Source organism: Labeo rohita, chromosome 4, assembly GCF_022985175.1.
Source record: "Labeo rohita strain BAU-BD-2019 chromosome 4, IGBB_LRoh.1.0, whole genome shotgun sequence".
NCBI lineage: Eukaryota > Metazoa > Chordata > Actinopteri > Cypriniformes > Cyprinidae > Labeo > Labeo rohita.
The window spans coordinates 33,185,842-33,210,320 of NC_066872.1; the positions used below are offsets into that span (position 1 = coordinate 33,185,842).

The 24,479-nt window shown below is 35.5% G+C and overlaps 1 protein-coding gene across 1 annotated transcript; it reads right to left on the bottom strand.

Moving 5' to 3' along the window:
- Positions 1-1,488: 1,488 nt before the first annotated feature.
- lrguk (leucine-rich repeats and guanylate kinase domain containing) lies at positions 1,489-23,337 on the bottom strand. The gene is made up of 20 exons (XM_051106984.1): positions 22,985-23,337; positions 22,761-22,862; positions 22,103-22,184; positions 21,724-21,824; positions 20,503-20,584; positions 19,103-19,227; positions 16,012-16,155; positions 15,664-15,744; positions 15,491-15,577; positions 15,103-15,209; positions 14,735-14,854; positions 13,269-13,365; positions 12,343-12,456; positions 12,022-12,223; positions 10,073-10,189; positions 9,531-9,649; positions 9,294-9,382; positions 8,355-8,471; positions 5,959-6,116; positions 1,489-5,785 (listed from the first exon to the last, which is right to left on the bottom strand). The coding sequence occupies exons 1-20, from the start codon at positions 23,015-23,017 to the stop codon at positions 5,622-5,624; spliced, it is 2,241 nt and encodes a 746-aa protein (XP_050962941.1). The 5' UTR covers positions 23,018-23,337; the 3' UTR covers positions 1,489-5,621.
- Positions 23,338-24,479: the final 1,142 nt, after the last annotated feature.

The window sequence follows — 24,479 nt, forward strand, 5'->3', positions numbered from 1 at the left end:
GAGTATGTTCTTACATTATAAAAAAGAAATCATTTATGGAGTGCACTGATATGTGCCAAGGGGATTTGAAGACTCAAATGACATTTTTCACTTCTGGTGAACGTTTGAAGATACGCGTCAGTCAACGGCACATAATAATAATTTCTATGTCTGAGTGTTTAAGTAAGACCAGAAGTTTCCAGACCCTTTTCCAAAGCCTCTAATACTGTATGTCCAGTTCAAAGGCATCTGTCAGTGATGTACTTTAACAGCTGATTCACTTTAAGCACAGGAAACTTGTGTCTGACGAAGAGGCAGAGGGGAAATGTAAAACAACTGACGTTGAATGGACTTACCATTAGTTATCTACACCCTTAGATGCAATTTAGATAATTTATACACAATGTCTATGCTGACTTAGGCAGAAAATCTGCAGAATGGATTTAAAAATGATAGTACTGATAGTACTTGTTACATGTACTAATAAGAATGGTAAATTATGCATAATGTAGATAATGTAGTATATCGGGCAGGATATCCAAACGGTCACCTATCATTTATCAACCTCAAATATGGCTTTTCATCTGAAATATTTAAGTAGTAGCAACTTTACATGGCTGCTCAATCTAATGACAACCTAGAAAAAAGTACGGTATTGAAGTGCCTGTGCGGAGTGTGGAAGCTGAATAGTAGCGTGCTCACTGCATGACAGATGGAGGCGCCGGTGTGGTCACTTGCTTAAAATACTCCGTCATTTTTGGGCATATAGAAAAAAGTATTAAATCTTTCAAATCTGTTAAGACTCTGTGTTTATTTGCATGCACTCACAATAACAACGAAACGTTGTGCTTTTGTAAAATAATGAAAGCAAACAGGATGTGCATTCTGCTGTCTCGGTCTCTGCGAACTTGAGTGCGAAACTTCAAACTCTGTGTATACTTGCCTTACAGACATGAAAATATAAATGTCTACTTTTAAATGAAACTATTCAATTGGAAAACAAATATTCTCAGATTATGTAATCCATGTGAAACAAATGGTTGAACAAATGGTTCAATGGTTCAAAAACATCAATGTTTGTTTTAATGTTTTAACGTCAACAACACGCAAAAATACATGTAAAATAATGCGTTTTTGTCAGCTGTGCCACGCAGATACATTTTCTATGTTTATTTATGCTTTGATTTGAACAAAAACAACTACACTGTAAAAAATAAAAAACATAATCTGTTGAGTCAGCTTAAAATAATTTGTTACCCTGCTGCCTTAAAATTTTAAGTTCAGTCAACTAAAATAAGTTTAGTTCACTTGAAATGTTAAGTTGTACTAAGTAACAACTTAGATATTTGTGTTTGCTAAACTTAACAGATGGGTAAGTAACCCAGCTGCCTTAAAATTTTAAGTTGATTCAACTCAAATATCTAAGTTGTCACTTAGTTTAAGTTCACATTTCAAGTTGAATAAACTTTTTTTGAGTTGACTGAACTTAAAATTTTAAGGCAGCCAGGTTACAAATTATTTTAAGTTGATTCAACAGTGTTTTTTTTACAGTGTAGGGTGATTGCAGGGGAGACGAATTGTTGAATAAAGTCGTTATTTTTGTTTTCTTTGCATACAAAAAGTATTCTCGCAACTTCAATTACGGTTGAACCCCTGATGTCACATGGATTATTTTACCAATCTCCTTGCTCCGTGTTCCGAAGATGAACAAAGCTTTTACGGGTTTGGAATGACATAGGGGTTGAGTAATTTTGGGGTGGAGTAACCCTTTAAATACGTATTGTTTGCACATGAAAAATCAGTGCAAACACGTATTTAACACATGAAAAACATGTATAATATGTGTTAAATTTACGTTTTTTACGTGTTGTTGTGCTGTTCGCATTTTTTGCTCTTCTATATCAGTCTACGTCAGGGATTTGTCATGTCTTGTCGCGTCATGCCGCATCCAATTATAGTGGGTTCTATAGTATTTTGTTGCATCGTGCCACGCTCGCGTCCGGTGTAGACATGGTGTTAAATCAAACCCTAATCCTAACCATAACCTTGTAGTAAGTGCATGTTGTTCATTAAAATTACTTAATACTTAATGTATAATTGCACCGTAAAATGGACACCGTAAAGTAAATCGTAACCAAAACTGACTGGCTACTGAAAGCCTAATTAGACAAATCAGACAAAATATTAGTAAGCAAACACGGATGGCCTACTATTTATTAACGATATTCGAAGTCTGTGAACACAAACGCATGTCTAAAATTTAAATCATTCTTTGATTAAAGTTAGATCTTAGCTGGATGTCTGATGCTCGTTTACATGCGTAAGCAGTCAAAGCCAGAAGGAAACAGCATTAATAGTGCAAAATCATTTATTGCAAGTTCTCAAATTTTTCTTAAATCCTAACATAAAAGTTTAAACTGCACACTCATATTACAGGAATGATTATTAAAGTTTTAGTCAGGGTTTTTGAAATCTGGAGCATTTGTGTATTCTCTCACTCCAGGATTATTCAGAGCTTTTGAATTATCTAACTATATTAATTGCTAATTTAACTTCATATAAAAGCAAGTCCGTTGATATTCAGCACAACTGTATTACAACAACTTACCCATATATTATTGCTTAAAAGGATAGTTCACCCAAAAATGAAAATTCTGTCATTAATTGTCATCTCATCTTGTGTATGGTGGCGGACACTGACATGTAATAGCTTCGTAACAATATGGTTGAACCACTGATGTCACACGGACTATTTTAACAATATCCTTACTACATTTCTGGGCCTTAAACATAGTAGTTGCATTGCTGTCTATGCAGGGTCAGAAAGCTCTCGGATTTCATCAAAAATATCTTCATTTGTGTTCCAAAGATGAACGAGTCTTATGTGTTTGGAACGACTGGGATGAGGATGAGTAATTCATGACGGAATTTAAATTTTTGGGTGAACTACCCCTTTAAATATACTTCTATAAGCAGAATGAAGCATACAGCGCAGATAAAAATTTGCAACGGTTCTTATTTACAATCCTCTACCTCTATTCTATGAGCAAGAAATCACAGGCCTAAACTTCACTGAAGCAGCAATTTAACAACAGTGTATCAAGAGCAGTCACAGCTGTAGGCCTGAACTGACAAACAGCTTTTGCAGCTATGAGGGTAAAATACAACAGCTCCACTTCGATTTAGCCTCTCTCGTGCTCTCTCGCCTTTATGCGGAGAAGATGATTTACGCAGGCTTCTTTGTCTCTCAGCTCTGCTCTGGATAATATAATGTGGACAGGATTGCCTTACTCTGAGATATGATCTTGGTTTTTCAGAGACCAGGTTATGGAGATACGTGATATGTGTGGAGATGAAAGAAGAGAAGGAAATTATGAGTCAGCTTGTCATGATTATGATTATGAGAGAATCTCTGCCATCTTACGAAAGTGTGTCAGGATTGACTGATGGGTTACCCCTACATTCTTAGAAACAGAAGTTCCAAAAGCCAAATAAAATTCATGTGTTTTTGAACCATTTGGCCTTCCAACTATTTATGTATATATATTCACATTTCTTAAACGCTGTTCAACATAGTCCAGCAATAGGAGCGTGAGATCTAGATGAGAGTGATAAGATAGCAAAAGTGTGAAGACTGTCTCTGTAAGTAGGTTACGCCCGAGGGTTCGCACAACCGTCTTGTCTGAAACTGCCTCTGAATTATGAGATCATTGCAACATCTGCCAGTTAGAGGGACTGACGCTGATGGACGGCCAGGTGTGTGTGTGTACATACTGTACAGATATACACACACAGGCTCACTGCACGCTGATGACAAATGAAAGCGGAAATGAAATGCAACTTGTGTCACGAGATACCCGAATAGCTGTCTCAATATATTTACTCAGTCTGTGTGTCAGATTGAGCCATAAGATACATTCATTACAGGCAGAGAGTGTCTCCAACCGCTCCAGCTGCTCATTTGTGGCCAGGAATGAGCCGCAGCAGAGGTAAAATCATTGAGTTACACGTAGATTACAAGTTCATGTTACACATATATTATGTTGACATAATTCTGTTTATTTATGCTAACATATGCAACTGGCAGACACTTTCATCCAAAGTCACTTGCAATGCATTCTACAGAAGCCCGTTTCCACCACTGAATAAAAATTTTAAAAAGGTTATTGCTTTTTATCTCACAGTTCTGACTTTTTTTCAGAATTGTGAGATATAAACACAACTGCGAGAAGTCGTCTGAAAAAATGCAATAAAAAATGCCATTCTGACTTTTTTTTCCTCAGAATTTTGAGATATGTACTTGCACTTGTGAGTTATATGTTCTCAGAATTACGGGTTTATACCTCATAATTCTGACTTCTGAAAACGCAATTGCATGCTATTAGGTCAGAAATGTGAGATATAAACGTTTATTTCTCAGAATTGTGAGTTTGTCTCACAATTCTGACTTTATAACTCACAATTGCAAGTTTATAACACACAATTCTGAGAAAAAAATTCTGATGTGCAAGTTTATATCACACAATTCAGTGAAAATGTCATATTTGTGAGTTTATCTCAATTTTGACTTTATAACTTGCAATTGCGAGATTATATCACGGAATTCTGACTTTATAACTCACAATTGCAAGTTTATATCACGCAATTCTGTGAAAAAAGTTAAATTTGTGAGTTTATCTCAATTCTGACTTTATAAATTGCAAATGCGAGTTTATATCACGGAATTCTGACTTTATAACTCAATTGCAAGTTTATATCATGCAATCCTGAGAAAAAATCAGATGTGCAGGTTTATATCACGCAGTTCTGTGGAAAAAGTCATATTTGTGAGTTTATCTCAATTCTGACTTTATAACTTGCATTTGCGAGTTTATATCACGGAATTCTGACTTCATAACTCAATTGCAAGTTTATATCATGCAATACTGACTTCATTTCTAAGAACTGAGAGTTTACATCTCAATTTTAACTATAACTTGCAATTGTGAGTAAAAAAAAAGTCACAAAAAAGGGTGAGATAAAAGAATCACAATTACTTTTTTATTTTTTATTTAAAGGCAGAAGTGGGCTTCCACAAAATTCAAAAGTTTGGGGTGAGTAAGATTTTTAAAATCATATAAAATCACTTTATTAATGTCTTTACTGTCACTTTTATTTAACTGATTACATCTTCTGTAAGTAAAAGTATTAACTTATTAAAATTTTTTAAAAATCATTAAATTGTTTAATAAAAATAATAATTTTGAACGTTATCTCAAAGTGATTATTCTGTAACATGAACATTGTAATATAAAGTGTGAACTCTATTGCACATGTTCTTGCCTCATTTCCTGTGTCCAGGGATTTGAGAGCTTCGGGCTGTTTCCAGAGCTTAGATCTGCTGATGACGGATAAGCCTTCAGCCTCTCGGATCACTCACACTGTAGGCCACAGATGAAGGATGAGAATCTCCATATTTTCCAATGACCTGACTGCTTTTGCCTCACAGCACTCACCACAGCTGTTGCCTTCATTGTCATTTATTGAATGGCTGGCTTGAAGCTACAGGGGTTAATTAAACTTATTTCAAAAACCTATTTTTGCCACTAACACTCACATGATGTGCAAATATCTATTTTCTGTGAAGCTCTTTGTACTATCAGTTACTGCTTTGAACCAGAATCATTGGTCTTTCTTCCAGATGGGATAGGCGGCAGGACTGGTTTAACATTGGCACCTGGGCGGCCAGGGGAGGAGGGGAGTGTTGGGGAGACCCGCTCAGAGACTGACCGAGGAGCATCAGGGGTCAAACCAGAGTCTGTGTGACCTGCAAAACATCAAACAGATATGCATTAGTCACATCTAAGGTCATCTCATGAGTAGGCGTAGATATTTGAACAAACTTCTAAATAGATTTGTACAATATCTAAGTATAGACAGCTAAAATAGAAACTTATTATGGATATACAAAGTAGATGCTAAAATGTGTAACGTATGAACCTTTAAGAGAGTCCCGGTCCTGCCCCAACATAGACATATCCAAAGGCTCTATGTTGGGCCCTGACCCAGCGTCTGATCCCCGGGCCGGGCTTTCTGCTGAGAGCGCCCCTGCTGAGCTCCTCATGGACAGGCCAGAACTGGCACGAGATTCCTCAGAACTGAGACAGAGTGAGAAATAAAAAGTTCAACATCACACCAGATTGCTAAATCAGTGGTAGGCTTATGATCAATGATATGGACATAATAGAAACAATATATTTATATACTTCACTTGGTGTCTATTTAATAGTTCATTTACCTGCCACAATGATGTATGTCTTAAATGTTCTTCATCTGAGATCTTTTCACAGCTAATATTGATGTAATTTCCCATTTTTAAATTGGTGAATTCATTAGCATATCATCTACACTACGGTTAAAAAGTTTGGAAAGAAGTCTCTTATGTTCACCAAGTCAGCATTTATTTGATCAAAAATACAGTAAAACAGTACAATTTTGAAATACATTTTAAAATAAACTATTTTCCATTTGAATATACACTGACGTTCAAAACTTTGGGATTAGTGAGATTTATGTTTTTTTTTATTTCTTAGAAATTAAGCTAAGTATTATTACAATTCAAAATAATGGTTTTCTATTTTAATATATTTAAAAAAAAATAATTTATTCCTGTGACGCAAAGCTGAATTTTCATCAGCCATTACTTCGGTGTTCAGTGTCACATGATGCTTCAGAAATCATTATAATATGCTGATTTATTATCAATGTTGGAAACAATTGAGCTGCTTAATATATTTTTGGAACCTGTGGTTCTTTTTTCAGCATTATTTGATAAATAAAAAGTTAAAAAGAACTGCATTTATTCAAAATAGAAATCATTTCTAACAATTTAAGTCTTTGCCAACACTTTTTATCAATTTAACACATCCTTGGTGAATAAAAGTATTCATTTCTTAAAAAAAAAAAAAGAATAAAAGTTTACAGACTACAAACTTTTAAATGGTAGTTTATATTGTCACATTTTTTTTCTATTTTAAATAAATGCTGTTCTTTTTAACTTTTTATTTATTAAAATCCTGAAAAAAGTATCACAGGTTCCAACAAAATATTAAGCGGCACAAATGTTTTTAACACTGGTAATAAATCAGCATATTAGAATGATTTCTGAAGGATTATGCGACACTGAAGACTGGAGTAATGGTTTTGAAAATTCAGCTTTGCATAACAGTTATTTTACATTGAAATAATATTTCACAATATTACATTTTCTTCTGGATTTTTGATTAAATGTATGCAACCTTGATAAGCATAAGAAACTTCTTTAAAAACATTACAAATCTTACTGAATATTTGAATATATTCAAAATAGAAATATATCATAAATGTTACACTTCCACTTTTAATTAATTTAATGAATCCTTGCTGAATAAAAGTGTTAATTAATTGGTTAATAAAAAAAAAATCTTACTGACCCAAACTTTTTAATAGTTCTGTAATTAATTTGAATGCAAATTTTTAAAGTTCTTATTATGCCACAATCCTCAGTTCAGCTAATAAAGGAAACCCGAATAGCAAGAACAATATGGAAATGACTCATTCTCTATAGAACTCTTTCAAAAACACACACACATGCTGAATAAACAAACATCTCAAGACACCCATTAAAGGCAGGTTTTAATAAGTTTTGATTGGCATCAGCTATTTTTTTTAGAGAGTTGGCAATGGTTTCTCCATAGATATCCCATGATTCCACGGCCTGCATTTTCAATTGATCTCATAAAGAGCATAGTAAAATTCATAACTAGATTGCAAAGTAACAAACTCCAAATGCATATTGCTTTTCCCCGGCGGATGAGAAAGAAAAAGTCACTGTTTAACACAATTTGGACTAGCAATTAGTTTTGTCATTTTTTTTCCTAGCTAATAAGCAAACGGCGGTGCACCTCGCAGGCCGGGCAGCTCTATAAGTCTCCCAGGATTCCTCTTAATGAGCTAAATTACAGTGTATTTAAATATCTTGGGGACATGCATATTTCACAGGAGTAGTCTTGTATTTCCTCGCCTGTTTAGAGTCCCCGAGCTCGCACACGGGAGAGGCAAAAGCACCGATAGTCATAAATCTGCATTTACGTGCTCCAACACATACATCTTCCAGATGGCCTGGGGCACGTCAGCTACCTGAACGCTTTAACTTCGAGCTGGGGATGAAAACTTTGATATTTGAGCCTGGATGTGTGTAAAATGGAGATGGAGGCTATAAACATAAAGGGAGAGCTACAAGAAAAAACACGTCCTGGGAAATGAGGTACACAAGGAGAGGACTTTGGGGAAAGGTTAATTGGTTTGCTCTGGGGCCAAAGGTCAGAGGTGAAAATGTCAAGGTGTGTGTGGCATACCTGGTGTCCTCATCAGGGTCAGGACCGCCGAGGCCAACGGGACGCGTTGGGGAGGAAGAGCGGCCGGGCGGGGGCCGGGACTGAGAGGCTAATGATGATGGAGCTATGGGTGCACTCCTGTGACACAAAAACACACGTACAGTATCAGTAAACACACACACACACCAGCCTGTGGTGGTGCTTTTTGCTGAAAGACACAAAATTTGGGCATTTTACATTAATTGTAGCTATGTAAAATGAAATACAGCAATTAACAAAAACAAATGAATAAATACAGTATTTAATTAACAACATAATTGAAATGTCACTTGTACTGGAATGTTTACAAAAAAAAAAACTAAAACAAAAAACAGAAACCAAAACAAAAAACAAAACAAAAAACCAAACAAAACAAAACAAAACAAAACAAAACAAAACAAAACAAAACAAAACAAAACAAAACAAAACAAAAAAAACATTCAGCTAATTAAAAACTGACTATTTCAAGCTATTTCAAGTTTGGGGTTTATTTGAAATAAAAATATTTTGTAATATTATGTCTTATGTCCCTTTTGAGCAATTAAATGCATACTTGCTGAATAGAAGTATTAATTTCTTAAAAAAAAAAAAAAAAACTCTCTCCACATTTTGAAAATTAGAGCATATTTATGCACGCAGTTTAATTATAAGCATATTATAGAAGTGCAATGTTGCATCATTTGCTTTGCAATGTACTAATAAATTCTCTTGAAATTATTGTGTGTGTAGTGTGTGCAGTTGTTGTTGCCTATAAAAAACATTATAGATCAGTCAATTTTAAGGTAGTGTTTGGATTAGCATGATAATCTAGAAGATAGCTGCCTATGCAGACACCAAGCCAATGTTTTGGAGTTGGAACAGCGATCTTATAGCTCATTGTCAGTCACAATCTTTGGGTGATGTATAGTCAAAGTTACGTACCTCTGAAACAGCTCGGTATAAGCGCCAAGACTCTTCCCGCTCAGAGCTTCCCGAATCAGCTGCTGCCGTCTGTGATTGGAAGCCACTTCCTGTGGAGTTTACAGAAAATATTGTGCTTGCATGAGTGTGACTGTTTATTTCATCCCGCTATCTGCTATTCCTGGCCACGATAGCTTCTGTGGTTAATATCAAGCCAATAATCATGTAAAAATAACAGAATCAATAAATCTGACTTACTGCAGGGGTCTGCTGAGGCGTCATCTTGGCCTGGATTTTGTTCTGGTAGTTTCTGCTGTAGGAGTCCATAAGGTCAATGGCCTCTGTCGTGTTGGCTGCCAGTAACTCGCCAGTTGTGTCTACAACAGAGATGTCGTTAGGGCACTCGGCCATCGTGAACAGATGTCTGCTGTGGCTGCAGCAGCGAAATGCCATAGCCTCACACTGAGTACAACTATTTACAACTATATTCTTTATAATCCTGTCGAAGTGCCCCGCAGGCAAAACTGACTTTGTGTAAAGGCCACATGAAATCAAATTGAGAGTTTTGTGGCCTTTAATCTAAGTCTGTAATTTTGCAGATGCCAACAAAATGTTAGCATACTGCTAAAAACTATAAAGACAGATTTAAAAAAATCTCTCAAATCTGAACACTTTCAGTTTTAAAATAGGTAAATTTAATACTTTTCCAGCTATGAAATAGTAACATTGAAAAGAACATGGTGATTGTCAAGCGACATCAGTCTTAAAGTGTACGTCAAAGTGGGACTGTGAAAGCTCACTTGTGGAGGTGTTGTCAGGTGTGATTGAGCTGCTGTCACCTCCTCCTCCATGCTCCTCTAGACCAAGGTACTCCTTCACAAGCTGTTTTAGAGTCCGGTAGGCCTCAGCACGATCGTCTGACGAGTGCAATAGAAGTGAAGCAATAGAAGGAGCAATGAGTTTCCATAAAAAAAAACCAAACAAATAAATCTTTGAAAATGTCCTGCTCAGGAAGGGAAATAAAAAGTATATTCCTAAGTCATTCCGTGTCAAATTTTTGATCTAGTTCTGAGATTCAGAGCCAAATAATGTTATTTTTACACAGAGATTGTCAGGTTTGTTAGTAAAATCTGTTGACTTTAGCCATCTTTGTTGCATTTTGTTCCAATAGTGACCATTCAAAAATGGAGAAAGAGCACTTTTCAAGTTTTTCTCCAAAGTTTGAATCACTTCGATCACTTAAAATGGGTATTTATTTAACAGAATATGGAGCCTCATTGAGGTCCCGATATCTCTGGGATTGAATGATATAGGGCCTTAAAAATTAAGATTAATAAAGAAAAGTTTTTTAAGAACCAGAATCTGAAATCATATTGAGATATCTAATATTTCTTGAGTTACAGGCACACAAACATTAAAAAAAAACAATATATAGCACACAGACGGGTATGCTGAATCAGTTGTTTCGATTGAAGGAAACTAGATAGATTTCTAGTTTCAACATTATTTGTTCTTTAGACATTTCTCTTTCAAACAGAAGAAGTATCATCAGTATGCAAAGTGACCCAGATTTGGTTTTTGACCACTGAAAACTTGTACAACTTAACAATTTACTCCTGGCGCCATATTTAGATCCACAAGCATACAGGGCCTTAAAAATGAAGATGCCAAAAACAAAAGTTTGTTAAGACTCAGTATCTAAAAGGGCATCAGTATATTTTTATTCCGTCTTGAGTTACAGGCATGCATACTTTGGAGAAAAAACCTGAAAAGTGCTTTTTCCGCATTTTTGAATAGTAACCATTGGTACATAATGCAGCAAAGACTGCTAAAGTCAACAGATTTTACTAATAGACCTACAAATGTCTGTGTAAAAATAACATCATAATGTTGCTATCTTTCTGAAATCATTTATACCCTCCTGTAATTTGGCTCTGAATCTCAGGTGAAAATTGTCAGCTATCTTTCCATCAACCTATTTTCATACGCATTTTGGAATATTGCATTAAAAACGCTGGATGGAAATGCCAAGATGCTCATAAATTCTAAAAATGTGCATAAAAAAACTTATGCACGCAAATGAGAAGGATAAGTGTTTTATCCGTTAAGAAAAAATGCGCATAAACTACAATAGAAACACATTTATCAAATAAACTCTTTCATGCACTTTAAAAAAAGTCATGTGACTTGACTAACCAGTGGACTAATATCGTTGCACAGCATCAGAAATGTTGCTTTGGTCATTCTGAAATGCCTGAGCAAAGTCTGTCAAAGTATTTCTGTATAACTGCATCCACCTCTGAAAAGCAATGATAGCATTTATTGCTTTGTCTGCTCATTCTGAGGCTTATTTATTATATATGAAAATTATTATATCAGTGGTTTCTCCTATTTTTAGGTATTTTGTGATATTAAGTGCCAATTTATCAGATTTTGTGCTCGTTGGATGGAAACTGTTTTTTGCGAATGTTTTATGCAATGTTCTAGTTTTGCACATAAATTTGCATCAAAAGCTATTTTGAGCCCACTTCTACAAACTTGTGGATTACTCAGTAAATATACATCCATGACATTTAATATTTTGGCTTTCCTCACTATACGTGTTTATCTTTCTTCAGAAAAAATATTATAAAATCAAAAATTTGAGATAGGGAAGTTTCTGAAAATTGGTTGATGTGATACAGAATGACTCTAAAGATAAATAGATAGACAGCGTAACTGACATTGACGGGTTAAAAAAGTTTGTTACCACAAGGGATGATGTTGTCAAAGAAGCCAGGTGATTCTCTGTTGATTCTGCTGTACAAATCAATGCGAGACACAGCATTTTCCATCTGAGTGTTGCTGTAGAATCCTCTTGCTTTCAAAAAGCAGACGTAATTATCAACAACAGTGGGGATCAGCAAGACATAACGGGGCTCAAAATACGAGTTCTTCAAGCTATACACTCCCTGCATTAGAACAAACACACAAAAACGTCCGGTACAATTAACTGTTATGGCATCTGACCCAGTTTTGTGCTTGGTCAATGAATGTTATCATGGTGGAACACGTTTTCTTGATACCATACCTCTAATTCCATATGCACACAGCAAGCCAGACCTTCACGAGCCACACGCTCAATAGTTTCCCGTGACAGGCCATACCAGTGTCCTCCGTACTGCATCGTCTGGACAAACTGACCCTGACAGTGAGAGAATATAACTGAAAAAGCCTGCAAATGGAACATGATGGCACAGAGCTCAAATTCATCTCCTGAATGGGCATCGTCGCGGATGTTCGGTACAGATTCACTGCAGAGTGACCTGAATTCTCGACCTTTGGGTTGCAAGGGAACATCGTTCTTCTCACACAGACAAACCTTTGACCTCTGTGTTCAACTGCACCTGGGTCCGTTTAGCCGCCGCAACGCTAAAGTCGCTCCCTGACTCGCACAAAGCAATTCTCAAACACATGTTTCTACATCTCTGGTCAAGATGGTTTCAAAACATCAGTACAAATCCCAACTATGCTCTAATCCTCCACTCTATTTGCTTTAACAGGAACGTTTGCGTCTGCTGAATGCCGACACACATCTGTGTCGGTGTGATATAGGTAGGGGAGGTTAGTCTGTAAAACTCGACTCTGTCTCTTTCTGTGCTCTGGAGGCATAAGGTTATAATCACACATCAAAAGGCTTCCTTCCAGCCTCTATCAATCAATAACACTGGACTTATATAGCAACACTTAAGAGCTAAACGAGATAGTGGCGGCACAGACTAGGTGTGTGCTTGCTCAGAAGCACCTGAGGGGTCTGGGGAAAAAGAGAATCTAGGGCGAATTCTTTCCTCTCTTCACATTTTTGGCATGTTTTTGCTTTATAGACCAATATGGCCTGGGGAAGTCTGTTTCTGCAGATGAATAGGCATAAAACTGTAACACAAAAATCTAAATGCGAAGGGTTACGAGAAAAAATTTTTTTATCAGAATATGATAAAAGTCTGGACAGAGAATTACCATTTGAATCATATTCTGAAATTCTTCCTCAGTGACAAAGTGATAGTCGGATCCATCTTCTTCTCCATAATAGGGCCCCCTAGTTGTGTGGCAGGCACTAAAACAAACATATTGATTGAAAAACTAGGACTGCAGTATTAAAATACATATTGTATAGTGCTGGGCAACAATTAATCGCGATTAATCGAATCCAAAATAAAAGTTTTTGTGTACAACATGTGTGTATTGTGTATTTTTATTATGTATATTTATAAATACACACACATGCATGTATATATTAAAGAAAAATGCATTATGTTTATATATTAAATAGTGTCGTCAAACGATTAATCACAATTAATCGCATCCAAAATAAAAGTTTTTGATTACATAATATATGTGTGTGTGCTGTGTATATTTGTTACATATATATATATATATAATACATACATACAGTATATATTTTAAAAATATTTACATGCATTTACATGTATATATTTATATTAATATAATTGATCATATATACATTTTTTATATATAAACATAACATTTTTCATAAATATATACATGCATGTGTGTGCATTTATATATACATAATAAATATACACAGCACACACACATATATTATCTAAACAAAAACATATTTTGGATGCGATTAATCGCAATTAATTGTTTGACAGCACTAAATATATTTATATATATTATAACATATATGCATAGAAATATATACATTTTAATACATGTAAATATTTTCAAAATATATACCGTATGTGTGTGTCTTTATCTATATATAATAAATATACACAGTACACACGCATATTATATTAACAAAAACTTTTACTTTGGATGCGATTAATCGCAATTACTCGTTGCCCAGCACTAATACTGAGATATGGCTTAATGTAAATATCATATTTAATTAACCACATTTGCTGAGTTTCACTCTGAAACCAACATTAGATATATAGTATTTATTTGCAAACCGTCAAAAAAACCCTTGATGGACATAAATAGTAAAATTATTATATTTTGTTACTTTACACTGTGAAATATCTTTTTAAATATATGGTTATTCAGAATATTTATTTAATAACAATCATAACAAAATAATAATATTAATGATTATTATTACGATTGTTTTATAGTCATACTGAATGGGTCAAAACTGGGAATTCTGCCTATTTTCCCAAATTATTAAGCTCAAAAAGGTTGGTTTACAGAGTAAAAATCTTCAGAGTAAAAAGTTTTTAAGCTTTTTAAAATTAGTTTTATGTTTTATGCAGTTGCACACCACAACAAGTCTATCCAAATATATATTCAAGTCATCTCAAGAAAAATTACTGTATTTTTTCATATTGCAATACATATTGCAGAAAAACTAGATATTGCAATGTCATTTTACCCAATATAGTGTAGATTTTGAATAAAATTCCACCACATAATAATATTTCAGTGACTTTCATATTGCCTTCCAAACTGCCACCTACCCATAAGCAAAATAGTCGCTGAATTCCTGGCACAGCTTATGGGCGAGTTCCCTCTTCCCACAGGCCTGCGGGCCAGTGAGAACCAGCATGGGATATGGAGCATCCAGACTGGGTAGAGTACTTGTGCAAAAACATGCGAAAATGCATATTAGCTAATGCTGTTGTTATGAACCGTGCTACTGAACTTCCTGTGAGTTCAACCATGTAGTTTAAATCATTCAAATAGCCTCACTACAAAACTCCAGATTCATTTCAGTTCAGATCTAAACGCTGTGAGTGGTTTGAAGAGCTTCCTGCTTGAGGAAAGTGGCCTTTGTAGAGAAGACCAGCCTATAAAATGAAGAGGAAAGTGGATTGAGAAGTCGTACCTGTCAAAAATAACCTGCGGCTGCATAAGGTGGTAGACCAAGTGGGTCATGTGATCTCTAGCTGCGATCACCTCCAGAGGAGGGTCGTACTTGTTCACGGCAGACACCTAAAAAAGAAAGACAACAGGAATGTGACTCACTACTCAACCCTGATATAATCATTCAAATATGTGCTTTATTTTCCGACAAACTTTCAGGGCTTTCAAGTCGGTTCAATTCAGCCTTTGAACATTGAGCTCTTGACTTCAATCAGCCAGCAAACGCTCTTCAGAATATTTTTTAGTACAAAAATAGGCCTCCTCCATATCAAAGCCATAAACAGCACTTCACTTTTTAGAAACTAAAGATGTAAAGCAATCGTTTCCTCTACTCCAGATCACACAATCACCTTCTCCTCTGCAGTTACAGTGTGTTGATCCAAAAATACGAGGTGTTGAAGAAGAAATATCACAGCTAATCTATAGTCATCCAGGTCCTGCAAGAAAATATTTGCCATGAAGTTTAAGGCGATGACATTAGGCTAAGTTAGCTGTTGTTTTGAGATGTTTATGGTGCCCTCACCTGCACTGGGTTTTTGAGGAGATTCATTTGTCTCAACAATATCAGGTCATGCAGATATGCAGCTTCCTTTACCTCACTGATCTGACACACAAAGAACAAAGAAGAGTAAAATTATTATTTGTTGAGTGAAATATCTAGTCTGATGCCACATATACACATATTCATAGTAGTACTTTAAGCATATATATTATCACTCTAACATAATAATATCACCATTTAGGGGTAGATATGGTACAAAGCAGTCCCTCTAAGAGTTTAACTGGTTTCTTTTGGTCTGTTACGCTCTGGGGTGTAACTTTGGACTCATTTGCATAATATAATATGACAGGAATTTGACAGCTCCTTTACCAGATTGCTCTCAAGGTTGATGTTTCCCAGGAGATGGAGGTTCTGGAGACCTGAGAGGCTTTGAATCCGGTTACAGGACAAATCTAGAACTTGCAGATTGCGTAGAGTCTGGAGGTTCTCAATCTTCTGTATCACATTCCCCTTCTTAAATAAAAAACACACACACATATACAATTATTATTTCATTGACGTAGAGAACAGTAACTCAAAAGCTCTGCACATGATCTGCAGGGTCATGCGCCATTTCTGTCTGGCTGTGGCTGCGTGATTGACAGGTGAGCTCAGGTAATTCAGGGCTGATGGGTAGGGACTGACAGGCGAACATCTGGTAAGATGTAGCGAATGCATATCAATGAACGAGAGGCTTTCCGTACAGCCTACGCCTGTCTCACCTCACTTTCCTAGCCCTTTTAGGTATTAGGTTTGAAATCAGGGTGCAATCGTTATGGTTGGGGTCAGGGTTATTATAGATAACTGAAACTGAAAACCATTAAAAAAGAAAGAAAGAAAAACATTCAACTTCTTGTTTTTGTTACTTCAGATAAAATGTTAACTGAAATAAAATGAAAGTTAAACTAAAATTGAAATTAAAAAATAAAAACTACATAGATATGTTTTTTTTTTTTTTTTAAATTAATACAAATACCAAGAACACAACAAAATTACCTAAAATGAAAATGACAAACAAACACATGTATTTATTTATTTACTAAAATAACACTGGTTGGAGTCATAAAAATAGATAGATAAATAAATAAATAAATAAATAAATAAATAAATAAATAAATAAATAAATAAATAAATAAATAAATAACACTGCTCAGAGTCATCTTGAAAATGAAAGAAAATAATTTAACAGATAAAAAAGATAAAATAATAAATAACAAAAAAATATATATAAATAAATACTAAACACTAAAATAACACTGGACAGAGTCATAGTGATTGCCTTGACCCTAATATATTTTCATAAATTGAACACAACAAAATTACTAAAACTAACTAAAATGAAAACGAAATGAATGAATGGACGAATGATGGTCAAAGTCAACAAAAAACAACATTTTAAACAAAAAAACACAACAAAATTACTAAAACTTTACCTAAAATGAAAACAAACAAACAAACAAACAAATAAATAAATAAATAAATACCCTGGTTAGAGTCATCTTGATCTACCTGACCCTAGCATATTTTCATAAACTGAACACAAAAAAATTACCAAAACATTAACTTATATAAATAAATAAATAAAAATAAATAAATAAATAAATATTACTAAAATAACGTGTCTGATTAATCTTGATCAACCTGATCCTAACATATTTTCATAAATTTAACACAACAAAATGACTAAAATGTTAACTAAAATGAAAATAAATAAATAAATAAATAAATAAATAAATAAATAAATAAAACTGGTCTGAGTCATCTTGATCGACCTGACCCTAACATATTTTCATAAATTGAACACAACAAAATTAATAAACATCAACTAAAATTTAAATAAATAAATAAATAAATAAATATTAATAAAATAACATTGGTTGGAGTAATCTTGATCGACCTGATCCGAATGTAGTATCATAAATTGAACACAATAAAATGACAAAGTGTAAAATGAAAATAAATTAATTAATTAATTAATCTATGTGATCCTTTTTGAATTTTTTAAGTATTATTTTATTTTACTTTATTATTATTATTATTAACATTTGAAACTGTGAAGAACTGTTAAAAAAAACAAAAACAAAAAAAAACTCTTTCTAAGAGTTAAAAGTTTCTATGGACTAAAATGTCTGTAGCTGAAAAACACACATAGCAAAATACATTAAAACGTTTTTATTTGGGGTCTTTAACAATAAAATATGCAGGCCAAACTGACTGCAAACATAAATGTAGCTGAAATTTTGTGTCTACACTTTGCTGACATACTCATGACCCTAAATGAGAAGAATAAAAACATCACAAGTTTACTATTATTTCTGACAAATGAAAATTTGAAACGGGTCAAATTGACCCGCAACCTTTTATAAGAGCTAGAAAGATTCCAGCTTCCAAAGCCTTTCCATTGTAATACCCCCACGCTTGGCACCGCACAGCAGGGGACGGTGACCACTAGAGTCTCTGGAAGCCCCAGAACCAAAGTGTGATGGGTGTGAGCGGAACAGGCTGACAGGCGCACGCTGTTCAGGGTCTCAAAGCAACGGGGGAGTGGACAGGTTCAGCGTGTGGGAGAGTTTGTTTTTTTCTGAACAGGGTCCAGGCTCTCTCACGCCAGCAGCTTGGCCTCATGGGGACGTGGACACCAAAGGACGCGGCGCTGCTGACGATGAAGAATCTCTTTGATAAAGGACAGCATAAACATCCTTCAGCTGAGTGGCAAAGGTCTGGTGGCACGCTGGCCTGCCATATGGCGGGCTTCAACACCAGGCTTTGTTATATTTTCTGAAAAGGCTGGAGCTTAATCATGCATACTGTCTGAAAAATACACAGTTAGGGGATGCTTTGGGAAAAAAAGAATTACTGTCAGCGGCAGGAGAATGTGCCAAAACAAGAGGCAGTGTAGTGTTGCCCACACTACCACAGACAGAGAGCGTGGTAACCTTTCTAAAAGTGTTGACACAACAACATAATCTGGAAGAGGATGACAAGTGACGGGGAGATACTATGGGTGAGCAGAAAAATATGTCAACAGGTTTTGCAGGCTGACGCTAATTAATCCAACAGAGACTCGTAAACACTTTGAGGAAAGACCTCTCATTGCTTCATTCCAATCTCAAATTAAAATCGTGATTACATTTATTTATCACCACTTCATGAAAAGTGACATATTTTCCCAAACAGAAATTAACATTTTATAGTTACATATTCAATACCTGTCCTTTCCGTACCACTGTTAATTTCTCAACTGAAAACACATTTTAATTAATCTGCAAACCTGCTCTTAAACAAGTAAATATTTCACGAAAAACGTTCATATTTTATACTTCTCTGCACTTATTAATCGTCGGGAATAAATTAGCTGTGTTAAATGGGTGTTGCTGTTATAAATGGTGAGTGTGTGTGAGTTTAAGAGGGCTGATAGTACCAGGCAGAGCTTTCGGAGAGGCAGATGGTCCAGACCCCTAATGCGGGAGATGTTGTTATGGGCCAGGCTGAGGTGTGAGAGCCTTTTGCACTTTTCCAGCCCCCTGATGGCACTAAATGAATTATCTGAACAGCAAGGCACAGTCAAAGAATGCTTCGTATACTTGTTTTTAACAATCAATAGTCGATAGTTCACAATCAAAATTCACCTTAGATGTTGTTTCAAACTGTAAGACCTTCGTTCATCTTCGTAACACAAAATAAGATATTTTTTATGAAATCCGAAAGCTTGCATAGACAACAATGCAACTGACACGTTCAAGGCCAAGAAAGGTAGTAAGGTAGTTAAAACAGTCCATGTGACTTTTGGGTTAGAAAGCTCTCGAATTTCATCAAAAAATATCTTAATTTGTGTTCTGAAGATGAATTAAGGTCTTACAGGTTGGAGCAACATGAAGGGGAGTAATTGATGACAGAATTTTCATTTTTGGGTGAACTACTCCTTTAAAGTCAACCGAAATCAGCCAAGTTACTTTTATTAGACATCATTGAACATCCATAAATTGTCCAGATTACAATTTATCACTGCACACAGTCATTTTCCTTTTCAGTTGATGTCACCAATCCTTATTTTCAACCAACAATTTCCATTCTGGTTTGTGACACCCACTTCTTCCCCTTCAATCTATTTCCAAAATCAGTGGTGCGCTCCATTTGTACTTGGAAGTCTAAAAATTCTAATTTCCCAGTTGGAACTTTGGTCACACTTTCCATTTCTATTAACTAACTATTACTTATGACTTTTGCCTCAACAAACTCCAACTTGCTGCTTATTAATAGTAAGATTAAGTTTAGGAATACAGTAGGATTAAGGGATCTAAGATATGGTCATGCAGAATAAGGCATTAGTATGTGCTCTATAAGTACTAATAAGCAGTGAATTCGATAGTAAAATCCATGCTAATAAGCAAAACTATAGTTAATAGTGAGGATTTGTACCTAAACTAAAGTGTTACCAGAGCTTTTAACTTTAATGTCCCCTCAAGTTTGAGTTCTGACTCGGAACACAGTAGCACTGTGGTCGTGTGAGACACGAAATTTCGTTCCACTGTATGTCCACACATGTAGCAGAATGACAATAAAGCTCTACTTGACTTGACTTGATTAACTGTGCAAAATACTAAATTTTATCAACTAGTATTGCTAACAGTAGAGGCGTTCATCTTGGTTTTCTGACTTTTATACAAGAATGAGGTCAACTCAGGTGTGAAGTCATTCACAGCTCTGATATCTGACTTAAATGGAACACAGAGAAGCTTCTGCCCTATATTTTTAAATCTGAATAGTCAGCTTTACTTGGAAATACAATTGCAAAATTCTTTGTAATCTTCAAAAGGATACAGTCAAGAATCAGTTTGGTCAAAGAGGGATATGAAGAAAGATCCTTCATTGCTGTCATCTGGTTGTGTGAGAAATTTACCTCCTGCATCAAAAAAAAAGAAAAAAAAAGAAAAAGACAGTATATGAAAAACGTACAAGAAAATTCGGAATCTTTTAAGTTACAATAACCTTCATTAAATTAGTAAAATCAATACGTTTTTTTTTTTTTTTTTTTAATAGGGTTAGTTCACTTCCTGAATAAAAATTTCCTGATAATGTACTCACCCCCAGGTCGTCCAAGATGTTCATGTCTTTCCTTCTTCAGTCGAAAAGAAATTAAGGTTTTTGAGCAAAACATTCCAGAATTTTTCTCCATATAGTGGACTTCAATGAGAGCCAACAGGTTGAAGGTCCAAACTGCAGTTTAAATCCAGCTTCAAAGGGCTCTACATGATTCCAGCTGAGAAATAATGGCCTTATCTGTAACCCCCCCCAAAATTTAAAAAGTACATATTTTTTGCACTTGCACTAGCTTGACTTCATGTACTACGGAGTCACGTTGGAAGGTCACACGTGACGTAGGCGGAAGTACCGACCCAGTGTCTACAAAGTGAACGTGCAAAGAAAGTCATACGCCCTTCACAAAAAAAGTAAAAACAACGATGTCAGACGATTTTAAAGTTAGAGGAGAAAATTAGAGTTTTTTGCCCTTTTTGAAAGTACACATACAAGGAACTAACCGTGTGTGACCTTTCCAACACGATTAGTAATGTGTGAAGTTGCGGATGTGCATCGCAGAGGTTATTCATGGTTAAAAAGTATATACATTTTTATTTTTTTTTAGAAATCGACAGATTGTTTCGCTAGATAAGACTCTTATTCCTCAGCTGGGATTGTGTAGAAACCTTTAAAGCTTCATTGAAACTGCAGTTTGGACCTTCAACTCGTTGATTCTCACTGAAGCCCACTATACAGAGAAAAATCATGGAATGTTTTACTTGAAAACCTTAATTTCTCTTCGACTAAAAGAAAGAAAGACATAAACATCTTGGATGACATGGGGATGAGTAATTTATCAGGAACATTTTCTGGAAGTGAACTAATCCTTTAAGTAAAAAAGGTAAAACACATCTAATTTTAGTTATTTCTGAGACTCAATGAAGTTCATTCTTCATCCACTCTTGCCTAAGAAAGCTGAACCCCACATGACATCACATTACCCCCTCTGTAGTAAACAATCACCTTGAGATTTTTTGGCGGCTGGAATCCAAAGAAATCGGTGATTTGGTTGTGGGAAGCATCCAGTATGATGAGGTGTGGCATGTGACTCACGCAGGATAGATCTACCAGTCACAAAACATTAGGCAGAAAGAGCAGGAGAAAGATGGATGACAAGCATCCGCACAGCTGAGATTATTTATCCCACTACCAAGCAACCATGAAGGGCACAGTTGGGGAAAAAAAAAGAAAAAAATCTGGCAAACATTTTCAACAAGAGGATATTAGAGCAAATATCTACATTAGTGAAAGACAAATATGAGCGGGTCCAAAACATGACAGGAAATTTCATTTGACCATATAGTTTTCTTGTAGCACAAACATTAAACTGGTGTAAACCTACCTTTGATTTTATTGTGGGGAAGCTCGAGCTTTTGTAGATAGATGTAATTGCATAAAATGGAGACATTTTTCAAGTCTCGCCCCTGTGGCCAAACACAATCAGAAATTCAGTTAAGGTGCCAATAAAATGTCATCCGGTAAAACCCTGAAACTAGAGGAGAGTATGACGCATTAGAAAAAGGATGTAAACTAATTTGGAGGCCACTTCTGTCTTTCTCCAGCAAAGTCAAGCAACTAAACAATAACAGCGATTCCGGAAAAAATATATTAATATTCTACCCCGGAGCTCTGGCGTGCAAGCCTGGGAAATTTTATATGGAAAATATCAATTGTTGCATAGTGATGTAACAATCTCAGCGTGCGTGTTGTGTTTGTGGATCACGCTGTAGGGATCAAATGTTCCCACAAGGACAGTAAAACCCCACAATGATAGAAATCAGCTTAATAGACATACTACATAATGACTTAACCTGTTTAACAGTCAGTGACTGTATGCTTCATGCCTATCAATAAAATTATCAGAAGAGTATTTTATTAACTAACATTAACAAAGATTGATTATTAGTGTAATAAACGTGTTGTTTATTGTTTATTCATGTTAGTTAACACATTAGCTAAGTGTTGCCAAAAAACAAATATGATGTGTGTGGATCACTCACTGGCACAGAGAGGCATAGGTAAGTGTGCTGGAGTCCTGTCGCTGACTGTCCCAGGTTGGACAGGCATTTAAACACCTCGTCCTCCGTTAATTCACCATCATTCTCCATGTCATATAAAAGAATAAAGGACGAAAACCACAACGAATTAAATATTGTCTACAATAAGTGAAACGTCTAAGAAATACATCGTATATGAGTAAACTGTTATTTTTGAGGGTTGTTACCTCCATTGTTGTTGTTTGTATTGACTGTGTCATCTCTCTTCTGCTGCTGTCTCTATGGTCTCGAGTCTCCAGAGATCAGCGCTTATTACTGGAGTAAGAGAGAATCTGACATGTCCTGCTTAACACAAACGCCAAAGATTGATTATTTGACGGCATTAATTATGAAAACAACTTTGTTTTTTTTTCTAACTAGACGCTAGTAAAGCTGGAGTTTCTGTGAGAAGCTAAAATAACATCAGGTTGCCTGGTAACCAAATATAAACTAAAGGAAAACTAAAGCGTTGCGCACATGCGCATGACTGGAACGCTACGATTCAGTTACCAGCTAAGGCAAACTAAGCTAAAATCTTACTTAAAACATGTTAATACATGTATAAATAATACATGACTACATTTAACCCATTTGTAATGCATAAGCTATAATACTTTCTTCAAACTATTACACACGCAATGATATTCATATCATTATAAAGACATTTCATAGACGATGTGTTTTTTTTTTTTTTTTTTTTTTTTATTGCTGTACAAACTATTTTCTACCCCCTTACCCTAAACCTACAGGCATTTTTAGAGTTTCAAAACACTCAAATATGATTTATAAGCTTAAAAATCCCTGGTGAAAAAAACAGCATATGCTGGTAGGTAGGTTTTGATGCTGGTTTAAGCTGGTCCTTGACCAGCAACATGACCAGCAAAAACCAGCAAAGGACCAGCTTAAACCAGCTAAGGACCAGCATAAACCAGCAAAGGACCAGGATAAACCAGCATCAAAACCTACCAGCATATGCTGTTTTTTTCACCAGGGATGTCCCCACAAGGTCAAAAGCTACTGGTATTACGATACTTGAGAGAACATTTGGTCCTCATAACTTAGTAAATACCAGTACATACACAAACACACACATTTTATATAATAAAAAATATGTTACAGTACATCTAAGTATTGTATAACTATATGTACATAATGTATATCTATTATTTTTATTAGCATCTGTTTTATCAGATGTGTTCTACATGTCCTGCTAAAAAAAAACAGCTAAAACCAGCCTAAGCTGGATGGCTGGTCTCAGACAATTTAAAATGGTTTTAGCTGGTCTCCCAGCCTGGTTAGGCTGGTCAAGCTGATTTTAGCTGGTTGTTCCAACTGGTCTGCCAGCCTGACTGGCTAAGCAAGTGGCCAAAACCCCTCTAAAACCCTGGTGAAAAAAAACAGCATATGCTGGTAGGTATGTTTTAATGCTGATTAGGTAGGTTTTGATGCTGATTTAAGCTGGTCCTTAGCTGGTTTATGCTGGTCATGTTGCTGGTCAAGGACCAGCATAAACCAGCAAAGGACCAGCTTAAACCAGCATCAAAACCTACCTAACCAGCATATGCTGTTTTTTTCACCAGGGATGTCCCCACAAGGTCAAAAGCTACTGGTATTACGGTACTTGCGAGAACATTTGGTCCTCATAACGTAGTAAATAACATACATACATACACAAAAACACAC

Bases quoted from the DNA above. Each gene is read 5' to 3' on its own strand.
- lrguk (XM_051106984.1), bottom strand. From the start codon at position 23,017: ATGACACAGTCAATACAAACAACAACAATGGAG. The intron at 15,210-15,490 runs GTGATTGTGTGA...TTTCTTTTTTAG, and splicing joins CTGTAACTGCAGAGGAGAAG to GTGTCTGCCGTGAACAAGTA. The intron at 12,457-13,268 runs GTAATTCTCTGT...TCTCACTGTCAG, and splicing joins TTCAGAATATGATTCAAATG to GGTCAGTTTGTCCAGACGAT.